This window comes from Ascidiella aspersa, chromosome 2, assembly GCF_963924565.1.
Source record: "Ascidiella aspersa chromosome 2, kaAscAspe10.2, whole genome shotgun sequence".
NCBI classification, from domain to species: Eukaryota; Metazoa; Chordata; class Ascidiacea; order Phlebobranchia; family Ascidiidae; genus Ascidiella; species Ascidiella aspersa.
In genome coordinates this window covers 12762826-12784971 of record NC_139448.1, presented here as the reverse complement: position 1 = coordinate 12784971, position 22146 = coordinate 12762826, and the positions used below count along the sequence as shown (strand labels likewise).

Below are 22146 nucleotides of genomic sequence, written 5' to 3'. Positions count from 1 at the left end.
AACTTCCGGCAGATATAAATACAAAATATTGGCTGAAAATTCACAAAAAACTATGAGATAGATTAAATAATACTTGACCCACCCGAACCCAAACGATAACCAAATCCCTAACTCAAATGATGTGCGTTAATTTAATAATTATTTAAACGCCGAGAAAAGGCCCAAACTCGGGTGGGCATAAGATAGTTTCTCGTCTATGGTACCATAGGATTGTTACGTCACACATTGATGTATTCGGACCGAAAGTGTTTATATTATTACTAAATCAATGCACATTATTTGGGTTAGGGTGCTCGTTAGCGCTTGGGTCAGGCTGGCAGGTATTATTAAATTTATTCTTCTTAAGCAGATTTGTTAAGTCAAATTAGTACATTGGCCCAAGACTTTAAAGTCTAAAAGTCAGATTTTTCCATCCTTTGGATGCCCTAATTGCCGTATACCTTTGCTTAGAACTGCACTAATTCCTGACGGATCGGGTGGTAGTTTAATAACTGTAAAATTTGGTTCGTGGTTTTGTGATTGGCAAGTTTTTGAACTACTAATTTTGATTAGTTTTCGGTGTCTCTAATGGACTCACTTAACTCATATTTAAATCTTTTACGACGGATTCGGGCTTAGTTTGTCTAAACAAGGTAGAGCAGTTGACTGGAATCTAAGTTTTGCATAGAGGTTAGAGTTAGACCCAAGGCCATGGTTCTCATAACTGGAATTTTTTGCGATACGCGCGAATCTTTCGTTTTACAACTTTATTTATTCCTAATTTGGAGATATTTATAGCTCAAGGTATCTGTGTTTCGCACTGTATGTTTTGTGTTCTAGGAAAGTACTTGCTTTATATAAAAAATCCCGCGTCGTAATAGCTTTAAACTTTTTTTAACAAAATTATTACAGTTACCTGCGATATGCTTTCATTTGTTGGTAAAACAGTGTATAATGCAAATTACAATCTACCCTGAAAAAGCAAAGTTGCGTTTTGTGTCAACCAAAGGAGTAGGTTAAATTTATGTCAATATTAACAGGAAAGACGTGAAGGCCAAATTTGTTTCTAATTCAAGTTAACACTAAAAATGCGTAAACTGTTTAAAAGTTGAAAATGCTTACTGCTAAAACCGCTGCACTACGCGCTATAATTACCTCGACCATTAGGTGGTACACAGCGCTACGCTTGACTAAGTCCGCCACACAAACTACAAGCGAAATCGCGTCTCAAGCGAGCGCAATTCTCCAAATGAAGAGAGTCATTTTTATCTCTGGGAGAAATTAATTAAGATTATTGAGACGCCTCTCGTGCTCTCCCGCGCATATTGCTCCGCCGCCTGCCCATTGTGCAAGAACTAAAAAACGGAAGTTCAAAATTAAGGATTTGCAAGTTCGGTAAGTAGTGAAGACCCAAAAAAAAGGTCTCCCGCGTATCCAAAATTTTGGGCACATTGCCCACTTATTTTCGGCTTGTGCGCAAAATTTTGGGCACCTGCGCACATGGTAAAAAATTAGCGGGACTGGTTGACAGACTAAAAAGTTTGGAAAGCTTTTTCAGTTATAACGTATTTCGTTCTCGTGTTATTGGTCGGTTGTACATGCATAACCTAAATCAGAGAGGTCCAAGTTTACAAGCTTCTGGGGCTGCAATATTATTCACAGGTCACGGCCCACATAAAAAGCAGGGCGGATTAAGGATTTTCGTCTGTTAGGGGAAAATTGAATTTTCGAACACGTTTCTTATTAACGTGATAAAAAGCATGTCAACGTAAGAAAGGTCCCGCTGATGATTTAACTCGTGAAAATGTCTATAACCGAATTCGGGCCTTAAGTTAGCGCGAAGCGCAAAACAATAACATCTATTTTGTTTGACCGACAAAACGTTATATAAAAGCATTCATCAAAGTGATGTTTTTATATTATTTTGGTAGAAATTGCATTTCGGAAAAAGTCGAGTCAACGCGGCCAGCGTATAATTTAATTACATCCGTTATAGTATGTATATAGTTTGTTTATATTTAAATGACAGAAAAAAACACCACAACAAAAAATGTGTTTCAATAGAATTATTTGTACAATACAATGATTATAAAAACCTATGGTACGCACGGGTCCCTAATTTGGGGTAAATCCCTTAAACAAGCTAATACGCAGGACCTCAAAGTTAAGCAAGATTTACTTAATAGTCTATTTATTGTAACATGTTGGTCTCATCACATTTTTTTCAACGCACAACGTTTTAAACTTCCACTCGAAACAACTAAAAGAGAGTTGTACTTTACACACTTGTCAAAAGGGTTAGGGGTCTAACGCTCTATCACATATTTTGTTGCACAACATAAAACGAAGTCATCCTACACCCGGCCTTACCTGCGTCATGTCTTTGTAATAAATAATAACACAAATTAACACATCTACACATTATAAGTATATCTTGCTATGGTTCCTCACTGTCAAGAGAGTGACTAAATGGACAAGTAAAACCTAACTCTAACTAACTCTAACTAACTCTAACTAACTCTAACTAACTCTAATTAACTCTAACTAACTCTAACTAACTCTATCTAACTCTATCTAACTCTAAACTAACCCCAACTAACTCTAACAGAGTTAGTTAGAGAGTTGGAGTAAGTTAGGGTTAGAGTTGTGCCCGCATTAACTATCTCTAAATGTGTTTTTCATTTGAAAGGTGCGCATATTCTGAAAAAAAGTGCACAAATTTTTAAAGGCATTTTAAAATGTGCGCACATTTTCGCGTGCACAGTTTTGCTCACATTGTGCAAAACTACGTCACATCCCTTGTTGGGAGAATAGGTGACATCTTTCCGCAAGGCTGCATCCTGATAAAGAACCCTGACTATAGCTATTTAAACCGTGTAAACACTTAAAACCGTGTAAACACCAGGGTTCCATAACAATTAGTAATGCCACTCTTAAAGGTTAAAGTTTCTCATATACCCCAGGTCCCCAGGTGTAGTTAATGCGAACGTTAGGTTTAGCAGCAAGTTCTTGATTCTAATTTAACTTGCCCTAACCTGTTTAGAATATTTTAGAGGATGTCCTGTTTGCGGCCCCTTATTCGTTGGATGCCGGTTAATATGTGAGATAAAGAAAGTGAGAACAAATCTACACAGATGAAGCAATGAACACTTTTATTAAAGACGCCTTACACAAAACTTAAAACAGCAAGTTCTAGATTTTTTTATTTGAAAGAAAAACCATCATTTACCCGATATTTCGTAACTAACAAGAGTAAAACATAATCAAGGCAAACTTTTTAAACAAATGAAAATGCCATTATGCTTGCTATTCTCAAAGGCTTATCAAAATAGCCTGCCTAGCCTTCGGTATAAAGTTGTGGTGACAACAGTACCGCAAAGCACAGCTACATGTTGTTGTTCTAGCTAGTGAATCGCATTGCCCGCCAAACATGTACTGAAATCAACTTAATTTATCATCACTATTTACCTGCAGTAATGCAAATACACCGGACTTATCTTGAAACCAAACCTACGTGCCCCCAGCGAAGTGAGCCTCTGTCCAACTGCTCTCCGTTGCATAACACTAAGGCGTGCCACCCTAAAAACTACTCAACCGCGTCGCCAAGTTTCGTTAGATTTGAAGCGCACAAGTCGCGCGTTTTTCGGTGAAATCTGACCGGGAGTAACGTCAGCCATTGTAAGGCATTTTTGTTACCTGCTTAACTTTTCGCCTTGATCGGACGTTGTAAGTCTGATTGCGTTAGCAGTAACCGATTCTTTATCCTAGCAACGATACACAGATTATATCTAAAAACAATAAACTCTTTCCTCAATAAATTATTCAAAATTATTTGCTGAATCTTAAAACTGAACTTCGACTTTTAGATTGCTTCACATTTATACGCATACTATTTCAGCAATAATGTATGTTATTATGACGCTCGGTTTGTTAATGAACTCTTTTCGCCATACTAAACTCAAAGAGGAAGCAATCGGCTATGAGTGATTGGTGTACATATGAAAATCCAACGAGAAACGCCTGTCGTTGTATGCTTCAATGCATTTGTCTGTAATTGTACTGCTAACTGCCTCGTCCTATAAATGTTTCGTTTAATTTAAAAGGATGTGTGGCTCATCAAAGACATTCGCATATTACCCGCTATAATGGAAAATATGATCTAATTTGACACAAAATCGCACTTTATAGAGTTGGTTTGTCACACGACGCAACCTATAACATATTATGCATAGCGCCTTTATTTGAGCTAAGTATACTTCCTTAAAACGGGCAAAACATATTATCGAATGGTTTAATTTCATATTTACCCTGTAAAAGTTGGCTTATAATAAAGTTTTTTGGGGCAAGACGGGGTGCCCACCTAAACTCATCCCAGGTCTGGTAACTATCATACCCTCGAAAAATGCGCTTCACAAATCACAAGTAATATTTAGGTAATATCCCTTACTCCATAACAGTTTGTGAGGTAATCAACAATTCTTAAAAATGTTGCGCTGTCCGGCAGAAATCAAACAGCTCTAAACAACCTTATCTCACTTCGATGGTGTTCATGTCGGGCTGATTTGCAGACTCTCGTTTGCTTTCGTAATGATTGATCTCTACTTCGTCGATTTGACTGCTTTGGCACTAATACACAAACTTAGTTGTTTAGCTTTAGTACGCTCAACTTAAACGAAGTATCAACTTAAACGAAGTATATAATTGAGTGAATAGCATTGGCTGGTCAAAATCTTACTTTAAATAACCGTTTTAATATTTTCGTATATATTATGGCACAAATGAATCACGCCCTGCTTCCACGTTTATTTTACAAAACAGGAAATGTTTATACAAATCTAGGCTAAAACACTGTAAACTTTCAATTCTGTACAAAACTGCTGCTGAATGAGCGGACTTTGTCAATGCGGCAAACTACGGGAATCCCTTTCAAACGATAAAGTTTAGTGTTTGCACAAGGGTACGTAAAACTGCTCCAAAGTGGAGCGTTAGCATTTGGTATTTGGTTACTAACGTCAAACAAACGGCATTGTGATTGAAATTGAGCTTTATATAAGATACACAAAAGGCAATGTTAGTAATCCTAAATTTGGATGGCTTTAAGACGGGTTCAAATCTTTTTTATTTGGCCTTTAACCAAATCTGTGCATCTGCTGGCAGATGATAGCATATTATGCGGCAAGTCATTCTATTTAATTAGGTATTAGGCCATAAAGGTAATTTTAATATGCCATGGAAAGAAGTGCGAATTTAGAAGTTTAACAATTAATACCCAGCCAAAAAAGTTTAACAAATATAGAGATCAGCTGGAAAGAAACACATATGATTAAGTTGACTTAAATTTTGATATGTTTTTGTGTATATAGGCTGCAGAGTGCATATTGCAGTTGTCAATAAACGTTTATTTATAATTTAGCTAAACGTGCGTCAAGGAGCGACTTTCGAAATATCTATGTCGGGATTTAAAGGCCAAGAAGACAGCAGCGTGTACAATAAGGCTACCCACTGTGGACATAAGCAGGCAAAGTAAAGTTGTTCTGGCCGTTTGAAGCGACCAATTGGCAATGGGGTAAACCGCCGAGTTTATACCGCGATAGTGCAAGGACCAGGAAAACAGTGAATAGATAAGCGCGAACACAGAAATGTAGATGAAATGCAACAGTCTAACGGGAGTGTCAATCACAAAAAGGTCCACTACGAGGATCACCACATTAAAGACGTGTTTTTGAAGGCTGTGAAATGATATCGTGGCTTCCAACAGGCTCCAATATATTGTGGTGATGATAATAGCACTTCCTCGCGTTATTGTTTGCACGATCATTGTCAGTTTATGAAACCATTTAAGATCTACAACAACAAAACCACAATTACAGTGTTAATAGTGTGCATAGTAACTAAATCTTACCAATAGATTAACTAAATTGAAATGTTGTCACCTTCACCTATAATATAGGACAGGGGTAAGCAACCATTTTCTAGTCACGGGCTAAAACCAAACCCAGAAAGATTCTGCGGGCCGTTAAATTTTAAATGTGTAGGCCTATATAGCCGTTTACCCATCTACTTCAACTGCAACGACTGTTAAATCATAAAACAAGTGTATTTAGGAATTGAAAACGGATCTAACTTAGGGTTGCCATATTTTTTACTCACAATCCCTGACAAACAGAATTAATGTTTTGGGAGACTATCGCACAAGAATGTTTCGCACATTACGCGATAACAGTGATCAGCAATTGTTTTGCCTGGAGCCCGCATGTGGAACAGAATATAATTGGCGAACCGGAGCATAAAGAAGAACTAAAATAGAGAAATTATTGTTGAAATTAATTTACAAAAAGGACGCAGATTTCAACACTGAATTCCCGGACAGGTAGGGAAAATTCTGACGTATGGCAACCCTAGTCTACATACTACCGTCGATGTACAACCAAGATTTGCGCAAAGCGTAGAAAATTGCTTTTACGCATAGTTAAAATAGTCGAAAAATATAATAAATGGCCCAGTGTGTAAAATAGGTCACGCGGATCGCATGATTTTCGTTGTATCCTATACACATCAAACAGGCATAGCCACAGTGTAAAAATAACTTTTGAATTCTGTTGATCGAAATTTTCAATTTTGTTTGTTCCGCTAGTAATTAAAGGCGGAATTTTTATTTGCCCCAATTAACAATTACCTCTCGAAAAATCGAATTCCAGTTTTTCGTCGATGGTAAAGCGTCTGTTTATTTTCCTTCTCTTCATTCCGTAATTGACAACGGCAAATGATAACAGAAGGTATATTTGCAATAAAATTGCGCCCCAGTTTGTGAGGTAAATCCAAGCCAACCTCAGTTTGTTGTACCTTAGTATTGGAAGTAAGTAAACCAGGAACCAGTATAAGGATGCAAAGGCCTTGAACTTCCATAAAAACCAGACATCTTTGAAGACCTGGGAGTTTAAAGGTGTAAAACAAAACGTTTTTTAAAAAAAATATTAGGTATTATCCCATAGTTTAAGCACAGTTTATAATACTACGGTTTTTAACCTTATTTCTATCAAGCCCCCATGTTGTAGACGCCTGTGGCTCGCGCCCCCTAATTATCAATTAAGTATCATGACAACAGCTTTTCGGTATCTTCATTAGATATCAGTGATGCAACGTTAACTAACAAAATGCTTTTCGATATGTCATTAGTATAATCCCAGTCAGTGGCAAGGCAGCAATCATTTTAATGAAGCTTACAAAATCGTTGTTATTTGCGTTAAAGTTGTATTTTATTGCCATTTGGTCATATACTTAGATATTCTCCCTCAGAATTGAGTAATTCTAAGTGATCGAGTATTCCCGCATCGATGAAAGGTTTTACGTAAAATGTTTGGCATTTAAATGTAACGCTCTTTGACACCCACAGTGATATGCTGTGCGTTTTAGTTGAATAGACCATGTGGACTATCAAAGTTAAATAAGGTACCGTAGTAAAGCCTGAAACACTAACCTAGGGTTGAAGACCACTGCTTTAATAAATTAGGCCTACATGTCAATATTTGAAATGGAAAACCTGGTCTAAAGATCCTTCTCTCGGAATTTGGTGAAATTTTTTTTTTCTTGAAAAAATAGACAATCACTAAAAAGCAATGAATTTGACAGTAGTATTTTACTTGATTTCGTTTAGTTTACGGGTAGAATTATGACCAAGGGATGCAGCTGGTTCAGCAAGAAATGTAACATATTGGAAATAGCATGAAATCTAAGGTTTGGTATTTGGTCCACAACAATCCTCGCAAAAAAATCCGTAACCAGACACAACAAAAACTTAACTCAATATTGCCTTGTTAGCAGGCAACCCTTTATCATAAAAGAAATATTAGGATTAAAATATTTCAGTTTAGTTTGACAAATACAAAGCGAAGTCGGCCAATAACTAAGTTGTTTTAGCTACAAAGTTACTTTCGACGTGTAAAAACTCTCTTCCTTGATATCTTTGAAGCCGAAGTATTTCCAGTTAAACTCTTTAAAAATCGATGCCAGAACTGCTTTTGAAATTCTACCAACAGCTACAACTGGATTCGGAAAATTTGGGCACAAACCTAAGACCTCCATGAGCAATCACAGAAGTATAAAATCCGACCTTACACCTTACTGGTTAAATACAAACTTTTGAGCCGTTGACTTATCGTTAACAGCATCCGCTCTGACAAATTTTACCGGAACCTTAACCGTGTGAACTGACACGGATTACAGCATTTATTTTATTCTTTTTTAATATAATATTCGTTCAACTTCAAAGAAAAACTTTAAATTCTATGCAACACCGGTTTACGTATATGTAGGCTAATCCATGCAATTCATAACATGCTAATAATAAACGACTTTTTTTAACAAAACGTTAGCATGGATATTGGGTTTTGGTTTTGTTAGTTGTTTGTTTACGTTTCTATTGGCGCAGCAAAGTTCCATTGGCCACTCAGGTTTCATTGGCTACATGTAGGCTACTATAGCCTAAATATACAAAATACATAACCCACAGCATTTGTGAATAAAAGTTTGCCGACCACTAATCTTGTTAAACCTGAAACTATCTAACGAAAAAAGACCTTTCAGATGAATGTTTAATACGAGTTTGAGTAGATCTCTTAAACCTAAGGCATGGGTGGCCAACCAATCAGATACCAAGAGCCGCATTTGCTACTAAAATCACTGCATTTATTTCGTTAAATAGATTTTAATTTAGAAGGAGACGCATCGCATTGATTAAAAAAATACACATTTCTCGATATAATGTCGTATATCAGTATTATTTGGGCATACTTTTTGCCTTTACCTTGTTTCAAGAGTGTTACTAAAAATACAATGGCAAATAGTCTAAGTCGATACCGACAATAATCCATAATTAAACCAAAGGAAATCGAAACCAGATCATAAGTGTAACATGAATGTAAGAGCCGCATATAACTGGGTAAAGAGCCGCATGCGGCTCGAGAGCCACGTGTTAGCCACCCCTGTCCTAAGGGCTTTTGCTTAAAGTCTTGTCATGATGTAATTTTGTGTGACAAAATGTATATGTCCCTACTCAAGCAAAATCCGCTCCTACAGTTAAACCTGTTTCGTTAGGGAGTTCACAGGCAACTTCTTTAAAAGGATCTGTAACGCGAAATTTGGTCCGGGGCCAAAACTGATCCGGTCGGATCAATTTTGGCGTTGGAACAGCCGCTAAAACAGGTCCGGCTAGTCCAAAACTGGTCCGGCCTTCGTTTGTCGATTTTTGATCTTTATTAATTTTAGTATTGCTACCCATATCGATTGTTATTATCGTTGTTGTTTTATACTATTATAATAAGAGGCCCTTGGTGGCCACAAGGCAAAAAAAATGATACTGATAGCAGTAATGACAACAACCTAACTCAATAATACTAATAATAATTAACGTTCTATATTTTATTATTAATCATTATTGAATAGGCCCAAGACGTTTTCAGTTTGTACATAATATCTGACAGAATTACTAGAGGGCGCTATTAGTTTTAAACGAACTGAACAACAGAATATCCCAAAAGCCGATTAGAGTTTCTTTATAATTAGTGTTTCGATAATTTATTTTCGTTTGTACGGTAATATTTAGTATATTTACTTTAAGCATAGTTTACAGACCTGTTTTTTTTTAATGTTCCAACGCCAAAATCGGTCCGACCGGACTTGATTACGACCGATTTTGGCCGGACCAAGTTTGGCGTGACAGATCCACCACACTGCAAAGTTTGGGAAAACTAAACTATATCCTCCAGCCATTATGCTCAAAGTTAATACATGCCGTACTCTGGTTTAGTTCAAAACTTTCTAAAACGAACACGACCCAAAAACAAATAGGAAATAAAACTAAAATTGTCTACACTAGCAGTTCATCTGATATGAACTCCAACCCATTTTTACCTGACTTTTTTCATTACCAAACAACCTTTGTTACGTAATACGACATTTTTAACAATTGAACATTTGCTGGGTGAAGTATTTTTGGAAATTTATGATCATTGATCTTTCAGATACAGTGAAGATTATATGCCGAAGCAAAGAACATGACAGGTCAGTATTTCTACATTCGAATTGATTAGACTATATAAGTTTCCTTTAATCGGATTTCCCGTCTTGGTGATTTTCTGGACGCACAGAAAAGAGAGATCGGACTGTTTTCTGTGATTTCAAAATACCAGGTTGGTTTGGTTTTGCGCGAAGAGACGAAATTCTGTTTTGTAACGTTCGTAGTTGCAACTCTACTTCTTTTTGGTTGCCTATATGTTGGTCGAATACCTATTGAAAGTAGAGCCAAGGTTTTTGCAAACGTATATACATAGGCTTGCCAAACGTCCCGGGTCAGCCGGGACAGTCCCGGTTTTAAGGCCTTGTCCCGGTGTCCCGGCCGGTTAAGCAATTTGTCCCGGATTTTTCCGTTTAAGATTTACCAAAAATAAAAAACACAAAAATGTAACAACTCTTAAGTAAGCCATTTAGCAATTCTTTCTCAAAACTAAGTAGCCTAATACTTTTTATTTTTGGTTGGTAAGGCTGTCAAGAAAAATTTTTTAATATAAATTAATTATTTTCCAGCGGGTGTTAAGAAATATTTTTCTGGGGTTGAGGTTGCTGGGGATAGTTTCTTTTTTGTGTGTGGTGGGTAAAGAAGTTTAAATTCATATTATCCGGCGGGTGCTGGGAGATATTTTTTTGAGGAAGGTAAGCGAGCGCCGTCTAAAACCGGTCACCGTTTTTTTTTTATTTTTATTTTCAAAGATTTTTTTCACGTTTGACCCAGTTTTAATGTTTCCAACTTAAGACTTATATGTTTAAAAACTTCTTAATGTCTGTTACCGCACAAAATTAGGTAGAGTTCGCAAAATTTCGCATTTAATGCGGCGGTTTTAATAGTTACCAATTTATAGTTTCAAACGAGATTTTACTTACGTTGGACGCAGTATGGTACCAGGATTACGTATTTTCTTGAATACCACGCAATGCGAACATTGGCTGCTACAACTACAGGGTTTTACATTTGTTAGTGGTTCTCTATTTAATATATGTTACTGGTTTTCGTTACATAACAGATGTTTTACGTGCTTATCCGTTGGGTATTTAGTCGTTTCATTTCAAATAAGAACAAATTATTTGCAATTTTGTTTCAACAAATTGTAAAATCTTAGTTTGCCAAGACGAACAATTAGATGTTTCACAGTCACGCAGATAAATGCGATAATTTATAACAAGCCATCTGATTAAATGCTAAAATGTGACTCCATTTGTGGGGAATCATTTACGGTGAACCCATTTCATCAAATCAGACAAAAATAGCCAAGGGAAGGAAGACCAACATATATTCTGTATAATAATTAACGATTAGAGAAATTATAAGTTTTGCTTAGAAAATGTTAAATATTTACGACTTTACACACTATTTAGCACTTAAGAAATGATATTACGCTATCCGTGACACTATTTAGTAACATGGTAAATTTTACCTTTTTAAATCATCAGCAATAACAAGCAAAAGACGCAGAGTACAACATAATAAGTACCATAATAGTTTTAAGAGGCCAGCTTGATTGAATCTTACATTTTGTTTAACATATGCTTGAGAATGATTTGGCCCGGGAAATACGAATTTGTTATGGGCACAGCACCTTTGCCAATGTACAGCCTAATATTGTTACTGCTTGCACAAGGGCCGCATACTACTTTAACTGTGAGAAAGTATTTACTCTACCCGTTTTACACACAATACGGAACATTACTTTCGGTTACAATTTAAATTACACAAACCACCCTTAAAAATACGGCCCTGAAAAATACCCCCTGACAAAATATAAAATAAGCGCAACCCCGTTGACTTAATTATTTGCATTAAATTATTTTGTATTAGGTCTACATTAAGTTTATTTGCAGTTTTCAATATGCGTCCCGGATTTACGTTTCTAAAAAAGGGCAAGCCTATACGTATATATGTTTATTTGCACCACGTTCATCAAGCATAGACACCGACTTGTTGAATATAAAGGAGGCAAGATTTACTGAGATTAATATAACTTTATATTGTTCATCATCGGACGAATTTCCAACATTATGACGTAATTTTTTGACGACATTCTTTAAATGTTATCACCCCATCCACAAACGAAAATCGTGCAGCCGTCCCTGCATATGGCCAACGCAAATGGTTTATAAAGTGCAACAACAGTTTATGCGCTTGTCTAACGTGTATTTATTTTATGCAAGCGTCTGGCGTGCCTAATAATCCGACGTGGAAAGGTGTCGAACACAAAAAATATTAAGTTATTTAAAACACTGTAACACAATTTTAGTATTCACTTAACTTTTAATATCACTGTTCTTTAACAGTAAACAGTTTAAACAGGGTTGTTCAAAAGAACATTCAAGGACATTTTATTGTTGGTGAATTTAAAAAAATAACGTATGTTAGGCGAAAATACTTATTTCTCCACGAAATATGGAGAGGTATATAGTTTTCTATACAAAGCAAATACTACAAAGCAGTGGTTAATTTTAATATAAGGTAATTCATATAAAATGAAGTGACACCAAGACATTTAATTTTCGGGGATGCAAAATCTGCTATTATGTCAATTTTTATAATTACAAAGGTTTGTAACGATTGTAATTTGCTACAGGGAAAATGAGTGTGCAATCAGCTTTAAATAGAAATGAACAAAAATGTAAAAACACAAAAAAATCCTTTAAAAATTGATAATTTGCCTTTTAGCCAACACCGAAGTGTTCGAAAAGCTTCACTTGGCAAGCATTTATGTAATGTAAAAAAAACATTTTGAATTTGCTTATAAGTACACTTAAAGAACATTTTCATCTCCGTTTTAAACAAGGAAATGAAAATATGTGAATTTTTTAGAAAGCAAACTGTTTTAAAAAATAAAGAACCACTCAAGTGACTGTACAAATCAGTTAAATAGACACCCCTTGAATAATATCCCATGCACGTTATTGTGTGAAGGCAGGGTTGTCTGATTCCATAGCCAAAGTAACGCCAGTTGCTTCGGAGTTTTTGAACACAGTTTTCTTTGCAATCAACAATCTCAGTTGGTAGAGACCAAAAACAATGGAATGCACAATAACAGAGCCAACGAATACGAGACCCACACCAATTCCGGCTGCTATACCGGGATTAGTTGACCAATTAACAAAAGAATAAACTGCTGAGTTATATTGGGCACCGTGTAGGATAAGCAGAAACACGGTGTATACAAGTGCATACAGTGCCACGTGGTAAACGTGCAAGAGGCGGGTGGGAAAAGCAATAATAAACAAGTCAAAGAGCAAAAGAACAAGGATTATACCGTGAGTGTGAATGCTTATCGGATTAATAATCGGCGTAAAAAGTGCCCAGAACAGGACGACGACTGTAATGGCAACATCAAGAGCGACAGCCTGGAAAATCCAATTGATGATGTGAAACCACCTCAGCTCTCCTTCTCCTAAATACGAAAAGAAAATAATTACCGTATTTATAGTAAGTCCCTATCGTGGAATACTGCTCCAACTAAGCCAGGGCTTTTCCAACTAAGCCATAGCGATTGCCAACTGTGGTTTAGGGGCTTTCATCGGGAGTCCTCAGGTTGGTATGTGCATACAAATAGTATAGAATGAAATACCCACATGCGTATCGTGGTTTGTTAATGACGCGAAATTTAGGGCCATTTAAAAACTGGTCAACATAGGATATTAAAATAATTTGCATAAAAGAACATGTTGACTTTTCATTGCTGAAGCCATACGATTATGACTCATTGGCCCTTATAACACTTATAAATTGTAAAATCACCTTAATAAATGCCATTCGAAAAATGTTGCTGTGCTCTAAACTAAATGATTGACGCCTTGTTCTAAATTAAAGGTTTTCTGAATTGAACGAAAGAAACGCATTTTTTCGCGCCTTGTGCGAACTTTGTGACGGACTGACGTGCAAGTATAGGTTATAAGAAAAGGACTTTGTTTAATAAAAATCCAACCCTTTTACACTTAAAATAAATGTTCTTATAAATATTTTGGTTTGTTTAGTTTTAATGACGTAGAGCGTTGTACGGACTAACCTGCAACAGACGTAACCGGTTTTCCATTTTCAGCGCTGTCGGTGACAGTATTCACTGTCGATTTCTTGAAGTTTCCGGTCGTTTGCCACTGATCTCGAGTCGCTATGCCATAAATGCAAACACCAAGCGACCAGCTGAAGTAAAAGGTCGTCGTCGTAGCCGACCAATTCGTGAGAAAGGTCCAGTATTCCGTGCCACCAGTAATGGCTGAAGCTAGCCACCACCCGAGCCAATAGCAGCAGAGAAAAATACGGACTGGTAGAAGATGCCATACGCAATTTGACCACTATATGAATAAAAAAACAAAGTTTTTAGACATGAATGTATTCAAGCGCATATCTGTAAACAAAACATTGACTTTTGCTCCACGAAAAGTTTAATGTTGAGCAGTGCGGTATGTTGTTCATGCTCTATAAGTATACCGATTTTAGAAAATCAATAGGTTTTTAGCTGTAACCGCTAGGCATCTACATCTCACGGTAAATCATTTCCTTGCAGTCCAGTTGAATCAAGGCGAGCTATCTCGAAGACAACCGCTTAATATTGTCCGAATTGTGCCTTTACTCGGAAAAAAATGCAATGAGAGATATTTGTATGTTTGTCCAAACTTAACAAATATAAATTGCAATGGAGGTAGCCTACAAGTGGTATTACGCATTTTAGACAATTCATTATTGCAGAAGATATGTTGCTGAAGACAGATACCGATAAAAATTGCACAAAGGCAAGATAATACCAGGTATATGAATTATTATTAATATCGGTGGTCAATCTTTTTATGACGGCCCAAAATGCTCTTTGAACGGCCAAAAAAAATATATGTTATGATGTGACGTCATAAAACACAAAACAATATTTGTTCTAGAGCAAACTTGTGTGCAAATCTGAAAACCATTTTAATCGATTCCGTTTATTTGTTTTAATTTGAGAAATGTCGATTGAAATGTTACGTGACACAAGAGGCACTCAAAGTGACTCGAATATTGCTGGACATAATGCCACTTTTATTAATAAAAAAAAATAGCCTTAGGAACTTTTATGAGTCACGCGGCGCGACATGCCATAGTATGCAGCATCCTTTATGTTGAATACAGATGAGTTTAAAATGGGTTAAAGTTTGCTCGAAATGCGAAAAATATTGCATTAAACTAGTTAGACTTGGCTAACCGTATACTTAAAGGGAATGGCTTGGCGGCCTTAAGATGTAATAATATGCTAAAATAAACAGATAAAATCGTTTTAATTGCATTACAATAGGTGTATGGCCATCGTGCGGCCCACAACTACGTGATAAACTGAAATAATAACAAGCAGCTCGCGACTCAGTAAAAATGGCTAGATGGCCGACATTTGGGCCGCGCCCCACATTTTGCCGGTCACTGATTTATTTTGAAACTCATAAAACTGCGGAGTCGGTCAATATCATCCTATAGTCCGACTCCAGCAGAAAAAAAGTCGAACTTTATGTCCTGGAGTCTTTGACCCTTTAGCCTCTCTTTAACCCATCACGTAACTAAAATAAGGTGGATATACAGCAAATTAATTATAGGAAATACAACTCATTCACCCACAATACGTGATTGAAAAATATTCCACCATAAGACATTCTACCAAAAGCTCCGACGAGTCCTAGTCCCGAGTCAGACTCCGACTCCGCAGCCCTAAATATAACATATGTAAACAAAAACTGAAGCAGCGTTTCGTTTAGATTTTATCAGCTTTTTGATTCTGCGGCATTTCTGCACTCTTATGGCATTCGAAGCGTATGGCATTCTGACGTGCTCGATTTTACCTTTTTCATTAGGAGATAAAATTTCGCCTAAGATAGCAAAATCATCTTATAAATGTATAAGCCTAAATTTCCATGTTAAAAAGTTGTACTGCAGCAGAAAAACAAGTTACGTATGTGCGAGTTTTATCGGTTGATCATTGCAGCCTGATGGTTTGAAAACATTTATGTGTCGCTGTTTTGCGTCAAGCCAAAGTAGTGCACTTCGATTCTACAGAAATACTGCTCCTAAAATAAAGCTCATTAAATATTTTCACCACCCGCGTTTTTGTCATAAAAAGGCACATAGCGGATTATAGGTTTTCTTACAAGTACTGTAAAGAATATTGATGTTTTCGTATTTGTAATTTTATTGCAATAGCGTAAATATTACTAGTTTAAATGATACCTTAAATAATTTGCGAGATGTGTAAAATCCGAATACTAAAAGTGAACACAGCTTGTATAATTACCATGAGTGGTTGGTGATGTTGCTCACTTTATATACTTGTGGTGTGGTTACCAACCGTGGGTCCGTGTGGCCCACCCCTGACCCCCAAATGCTTTCTCACGGACCCCCAAGGGTTTCGTGGACCCCAGGTTGGGAACCACTGCTTTAGAAAGTCTTACAAGATAACGTAGAGCAGTGGTTCTTAACTTTTTAACGCTGACACTTAAAATTGTTTTTATGCGCATAGACAAGGTCAGCATTAAATTTGAAAGCTGACGTCATAGAGCAGGGGCGAATTGATGCGGGTCTGAGGGGGCTGCAGCCCCAGGCCCACCACAAAAAATAGGCCCATCACTAACAATTTAATAGGACCAACCGACGATATCTTTGTAAAATAACTGTAAAGCTAAAATCTAGTGTTATCGCCACTGGTGCCAGGCAGCAAACTCAGTAAGTTCTCGGCGGGCCGTAATAAAACAGGTTTATAAAACGTGTGGCTTTCAAGTATTTTAAACATAGTTAGTTAAACTGGGGATGACTTTGTGTCCAGCTTGTAAAATCAGGTCGCGGACCGGATGATTTTCATGGTCGGGCAAGATCTGGCCCGCGGACCTTAGGTTGTCGACCCCTGGTTTAAAGAAATATCCATCATACTTATTTTGAGGCTTTTATAAGACGACTAGCTTTTGACGTCAGTGCGTGTTTGTTATTACACAAAATGAATCTACTATGAGAAGACTAGGCTATATGCTAAAAAAAATCACAACGATCTACATTAATTTGTTTAAAGACAGTACATTTGCTTAGCCAGATTGTCACAATATCTAAATTTCGTGAATGCTTCGAAAAATAATTGCGATGCTGTGTGAGCAAAAGGTATAGCAATGATTAGTAGCCTATACGTTCAAATAAATTACAAAAAACATGTAAGAATGTGAGGTAATATTAAAGTTGGACTGATTTTAGATACCACGTCTCAACCATTAGAGCAGCGTTTCTCAACCGGTGCGCCGCGGCGCACTGGTGCGCCATGGAAGGCTGCTAGGTGCGCCGCGAGCGAAGGGAGAAAGCATGTCGAAATAAGTCCAAAATTAATCGGAATAAGACTTTAATGGACAACATAGCGTTTTTAGTCCCAAATGCGTTAAGTCCCTTTAAAGATATGCAACTGTAAAACCCATATAATAAAAAATGCAGGCAATTTGAGAGAAATATCGGTACACCTCAAAAATTTCGCGCTCGCTTCACTCGTAAGGTGCGCCGCCACGTTTTGCATACGTCTCTAGGTGCGCCCCCAAGTAAAAAAGGTTAAGAAACACTGCATTAGAGAAGGTGCTAAAACCTTGCTATAGTATTACCCAGATGAACTGGAAAAATCAATGCCTGAAGGGATGATTCATTTTTTGCAGCGCTAAAATACCACCCTTTCCATGTCAAAAGTAGCAAAATATCTAAAACGTTTAGATCAGTGGTTCTCAAAGGGAGCCACTTGGCTCGCTTTGTGGGGAATTTGAAATTTTGGGGAGGAAATTTATTTCAGTGAGGAATTGGGGAGGAAAAGTGGGTGAAAAAGGATCACCTTTTCATTATTTGATATTTAACACATATAACTATAACTGCACAACTTGAAATGGGAACGTCCACTTACTATAAGACTTGAAAACTATGAAAGACAATGTTATGCTGCATTAACTGTGATAAACTACGTCATAATATAGTCTGTTTGGTTTACAATCTCTTTTGTTTCATCATAGTAAGTAAAGTTAACTAGCACCAGATGTCTGTTTCACACTGTTTGTTTGTTTTAGCAAACTTTTAGTTGAATTTTTTGTAGACTTAGTCTTAGTAGTGCTAAATAAATAGTTCAATGTAGGTCCAGTATATATTTTAAATTCTGCAAAATACCAAAGCAAATGCTGGACAGCGACTTTTACGAATCCATTCGTTTAAAAAACAGCTAATATGGTTGAATCCACAATTTTGTGCTAAGTATGCCAAATTAACGGTTGTAAAGCAAACACTTCTTTCATTTTCGACTACATATTTATTTAAATGAGGTTTTAGTGCCATTACAAATATTTTGACCAAGAAAAAGGAACACTTGACATTTTCAAACGCAGAGATCTTCGGGCAAAACTGAGATGCTTTTCTCTTCAATTTTCATTGTTTTTATTTAAACAAGAAGCTCGTGGTTCACATTAACCATGAATAACACTTTGTAAATACGTTATGTAAATTCCGTTCCGTAAAATTCTTCTTTGCATTTTTGCAATTGTTTTTGAATTGTACTCGACTTTTGTAATGTTCACTGTTATCTCTGAGATAAATCATAAAAACGCACCTTGCACATCATATCCATATACTATGGAATTTTGGCAATATTCCTTTCTGCGATTTTTTTTGGAGGAATTAACAGTGTTTGAGTCTTTAAGGGGAGAAATATGAAAAAAACTTTAAGAAACACTAGTTTAGATTTATTAATGAAAATGGGCTATCTGTTGTTTTAAGAATGTATCTGTGTCTGATGATGACTAATTGTTTAGGCAAACGCCTATTTTCAGTCCTTAAAAGACTAAAGAATCAAATGCGTTTGTCTAAGTAGGTTGCATTCCTTAGCTCTACTTTTGTATAAAAAACGAGATTTTGGAGAAAAAATATACAGCGATGACGTTACAAACAGCTGGAAAAACACGTTAATTTGATCAGTTTGATAAGTGAATAAAGCAATGTTATTTTATGGTAATTGTGGTAGTGGCCAGCCGAAAAAATTTTTTAGGGGCGCCAAAAAGTTTGAACTTTTTTGTTTAGCTTTTACCCGTGTATTAACTGCCGTAACGAACACAAATAACAATGCTAGCAAACCGTTTCGAGCAGCAGCTAACTTAGTGTTCGCAATGCTCACAAACCATTCAAACTTCAAAGAGCAAAAACTGACTAAAAGTAGTAAAACTGCATTAATGTATAGCAAAAGTAATAATAACTAGATCGTTTATGACGTAACAGTGCATGACAATTGAAGGTGTGACATGCCTGTGATCGACTGTTGTGGCACTGCTCATAAATGCTACAAAACAAATTATTAGGAATAAAATATTTATTAATTTTGGGGGGGACATGACCCCTGCGCCCCCCTGACTACGCCTATGAATGAAACAATAAACAAAATGAAAAAAGAACAATAGGCCTCTGACTACCATACAGCCCCAGGTCCATGAAAACCTTAATCCGGCCCTGTCATAGAGTAATGTCAATAAACAAAAATACTTATGTTCGATCCGAAAAATGTTAAAGTCTAAATGCGTTTAAGAGAAAAAAAACAAAAATGTTGTTTTTATTTAAAATTTTAAACGCTCGTATAATTAATTTTGTTTTGATTTATCCACTACACTTTTAATTAGGCCCTTTACCCCTTAAAAGTAGTCTACGTACCCCCAAGGGGTACATGTGCCCCAATTTAAGAACCCCTGACATAGCGTTTAGTGTCCAACAGGGCATGAAATTGGGGGAAAAATTGGATTATAGTAATATTTAGTTTTAAGCTAAGCCAACACCCTAATCGTTTCAAAAAAACAATATTTAAAGGCTTGCAATAAACAATTTTTAAAGGCTTATATGCCGTTATTTTTCCCTTTTCAATTAAAAAAATTTAAACGAAGAATACGGTTGCATATTTGCGTTCGACATTGAACGATAACACCAGGTTTTCGATAAGCTTGTTTCAAACACCCTGTTAAGATGTAACTTTGTGGCGGTATTTCTGAAAATTTTTCATCGTTTAGGTAAGAGAACTTTTCCACATTCACCCATGTCTTAGTCGTTGTAGCGTGAAACAAAGTTTGTTTGTCTAAAGCAGCGATGTGCAACCTGTGGCCTGCAGAGCAAAAATGTGTGACCGGCGACATGTTTTATTTTCAGGCCCACGACAAGAATACAGACTAAATTATGTTTAATTTATTATTAAAGTGTAATGACCACAAATTTAGTTTCCCAAGATATGATCTGCAGACAGAATCACAAAATAGTGGAACATTTGATATGCTGTCGAAGCCGCACTCTGGTGTATTCGGTCGACGATAAAAATGTGATTTGCTTGTGGTTCAATCCGCATACAAATATTGGCCGCGGTGCAACCCCCTGTTACTATAAGATTGCACACCCCTGTCGTAAAACAACGTTGCTCTTTTTTTACAAGGTATAATATATTTTAGAAACTTTACTTGAATGATATACTTATGGATTACGCAGGCCTCAAGCACATAAGGTTTAGCATTTCTGCACTTTTGACTGCGAAGTATGCAAAAGTGCATCCTACTTGTATAAGAAACATTCACCAGCTCAATTTCTGTATTTAATATGAACTTACACGCACATTTATTTAGATAGTTACAACTGGTTTGGGAACGGTGCATTGTTACAGAGGTAGCGAAGCGTTTTAGGAGATGAATTCAACTAGAAAATATATTATGTCAACATAGCAATGTGTTAGCCCCGCACGGTCTGGCATAGTGGTTGTGAAAAAAATAAAAGGGCTTCGGAAAATGTTTTAACAAAAAAATGTCGAAAAATTACGTCATGACTAGTAACATCACAAAACAAAAAAATAGATCATCGATTCTATATTTTGGACATATGTAAAAAGCACCCACACTGGGTACAATACTTTATGTTTTTCGGTGAGCGATATACTGTTTTCACTTTTAACAAACACATTTCTTCACAAAGTTTATTAATTTACAAAACACCTTCACCAATAATCTACAGCGCTGCACGACACACCTGTTGTTGTTACAGAGATAAGTCATCGGTCTAAGTTAGAGAGTTTTTTTTTTTAATTTAATAGAAAAACGATTTCAAGGCATGTTAGAATACAACCTTACCTGCGTGGTGTAAAACTTAGACGGCGCGCAGTCTTTGTACAGAAAGTATTTCGCCTTAAATTCAGACGAACAACAATTAGCCATTTTGAAATTTATTAGACTTTCTGAAAAGGTATACACTTTAGATAAGATCTTGTCACCAGCACACTTTAAAAACTAGAAACGTACTGAAACTTTGTAATACATTTACTGCGGCACACGAATTGATCAGTCAGGTAATTTATCTTTTCCAAATATCCTTGTGGAAGGTTACCTCGTCGTCATAACGCTGCCGTAACACTCACACCGCTTCGTATCCCATTCAATGCAACTTGACACCAACGGTTGTCGAGTAGCCCAACAGAAGCTTTTTGTGTTACGGTTCTGCTTGTCCATTGTGTCCTGACTGTGCACGTTATTTAACCCCAGCGACAATAAATTTTATACAAGTTTTAAATGTTTTTTTTTATACTATACGCTGCTTAAAATAAATTATTCTGTACGATTTAGGCCACCCTTGCAGTTTACAACTAGTCCTTCATTTGCGGAATGCCCTAAAATTCCTTAGCGCTAAGCGCCGTCACAGTCATTGCAACGCAAAGCCCAACCTCGGTCTCTTTATCAGGTCAAAAGCCTTTTTATTAGGGATCTCCTGTTTTTATGATTCACAAAATTTAAACACAAAGCTTTCCATATGTTTGCTTTGGTGACAAATGGTTGTCGGGAAATAAAGTAACACCGTTGGCATTGTCACAATCGTAAGGAAATGTTTCATATGTGTTTTTAAAAGGAACTTTAGCTGGTTGCCTATCAGACCCAAACCTTTTGATCTATTGTTTTCCAGCAAATGTATATCTCAGCTAACGGATTTGCGCGAAATATAATTTTGTACTGTCATTTTTGTTTTGGGACGCTATGGTTTTTAACTTGGTTCTCAAATTTGTTAAACTGTGGTAGTCTAACCGAACCTGATCAAGACATTTGTTTGGTTAAACGGAGGTTTTG

General features: G+C 36.5%; 2 protein-coding genes across 2 annotated transcripts; both read right to left on the bottom strand.

Annotated features, from left to right (window-relative positions):
* Positions 1–4506: 4506 nt before the first annotated feature.
* Positions 4507–7689, bottom strand: LOC146163756 (protein rolling stone-like). Its single transcript, XM_083380585.1, has 4 exons — positions 7639–7689; positions 6656–6908; positions 5483–5823; positions 4507–4605 (listed from the first exon to the last, which is right to left on the bottom strand). Exons 1-4 carry the CDS (start codon positions 7687–7689, stop codon positions 4507–4509), a joined length of 744 nt encoding a protein of 247 aa, XP_083236711.1.
* Positions 7690–12181: 4492 nt separating this feature from the next.
* On the bottom strand, positions 12182–21262 carry LOC146163755 (uncharacterized). The gene is made up of 3 exons (XM_083382004.1): positions 21163–21262; positions 14067–14352; positions 12182–13451 (listed from the first exon to the last, which is right to left on the bottom strand). The coding sequence occupies exons 1-3, from the start codon at positions 21244–21246 to the stop codon at positions 12958–12960; spliced, it is 864 nt and encodes a 287-aa protein (XP_083238130.1). The 5' UTR covers positions 21247–21262; the 3' UTR covers positions 12182–12957.
* Positions 21263–22146: the final 884 nt, after the last annotated feature.

Excerpts from the sequence above, each read along its gene's own strand:
- LOC146163756 (XM_083380585.1), bottom strand. The coding sequence starts at position 7,689 with ATGTTACATTTCTTGCTGAACCAGCTGCATCCCTTGGTCATAATTCTA. Across the intron at positions 5,824-6,655 it reads GGAATTCGATTTTTCGAGAG|ATCTTAAATGGTTTCATAAA; the intron begins GTAATTGTTAAT and ends TTGTTGTTGTAG. Across the intron at positions 4,606-5,482 it reads TTTGCCTGCTTATGTCCACA|TGCCAAAGCAGTCAAATCGA; the intron begins GTGGGTAGCCTT and ends TTTGTGTATTAG.
- LOC146163755 (XM_083382004.1), bottom strand. The coding sequence starts at position 21,246 with ATGGCTAATTGTTGTTCGTCTGAATTTAAGGCGAAATACTTTCTGTAC. Across the intron at positions 14,353-21,162 it reads CTAAGTTTTACACCACGCAG|TGGTCAAATTGCGTATGGCA; the intron begins GTAAGGTTGTAT and ends TTATTCATATAG. Across the intron at positions 13,452-14,066 it reads ACCGGTTACGTCTGTTGCAG|GAGAAGGAGAGCTGAGGTGG; the intron begins GTTAGTCCGTAC and ends TTTCGTATTTAG.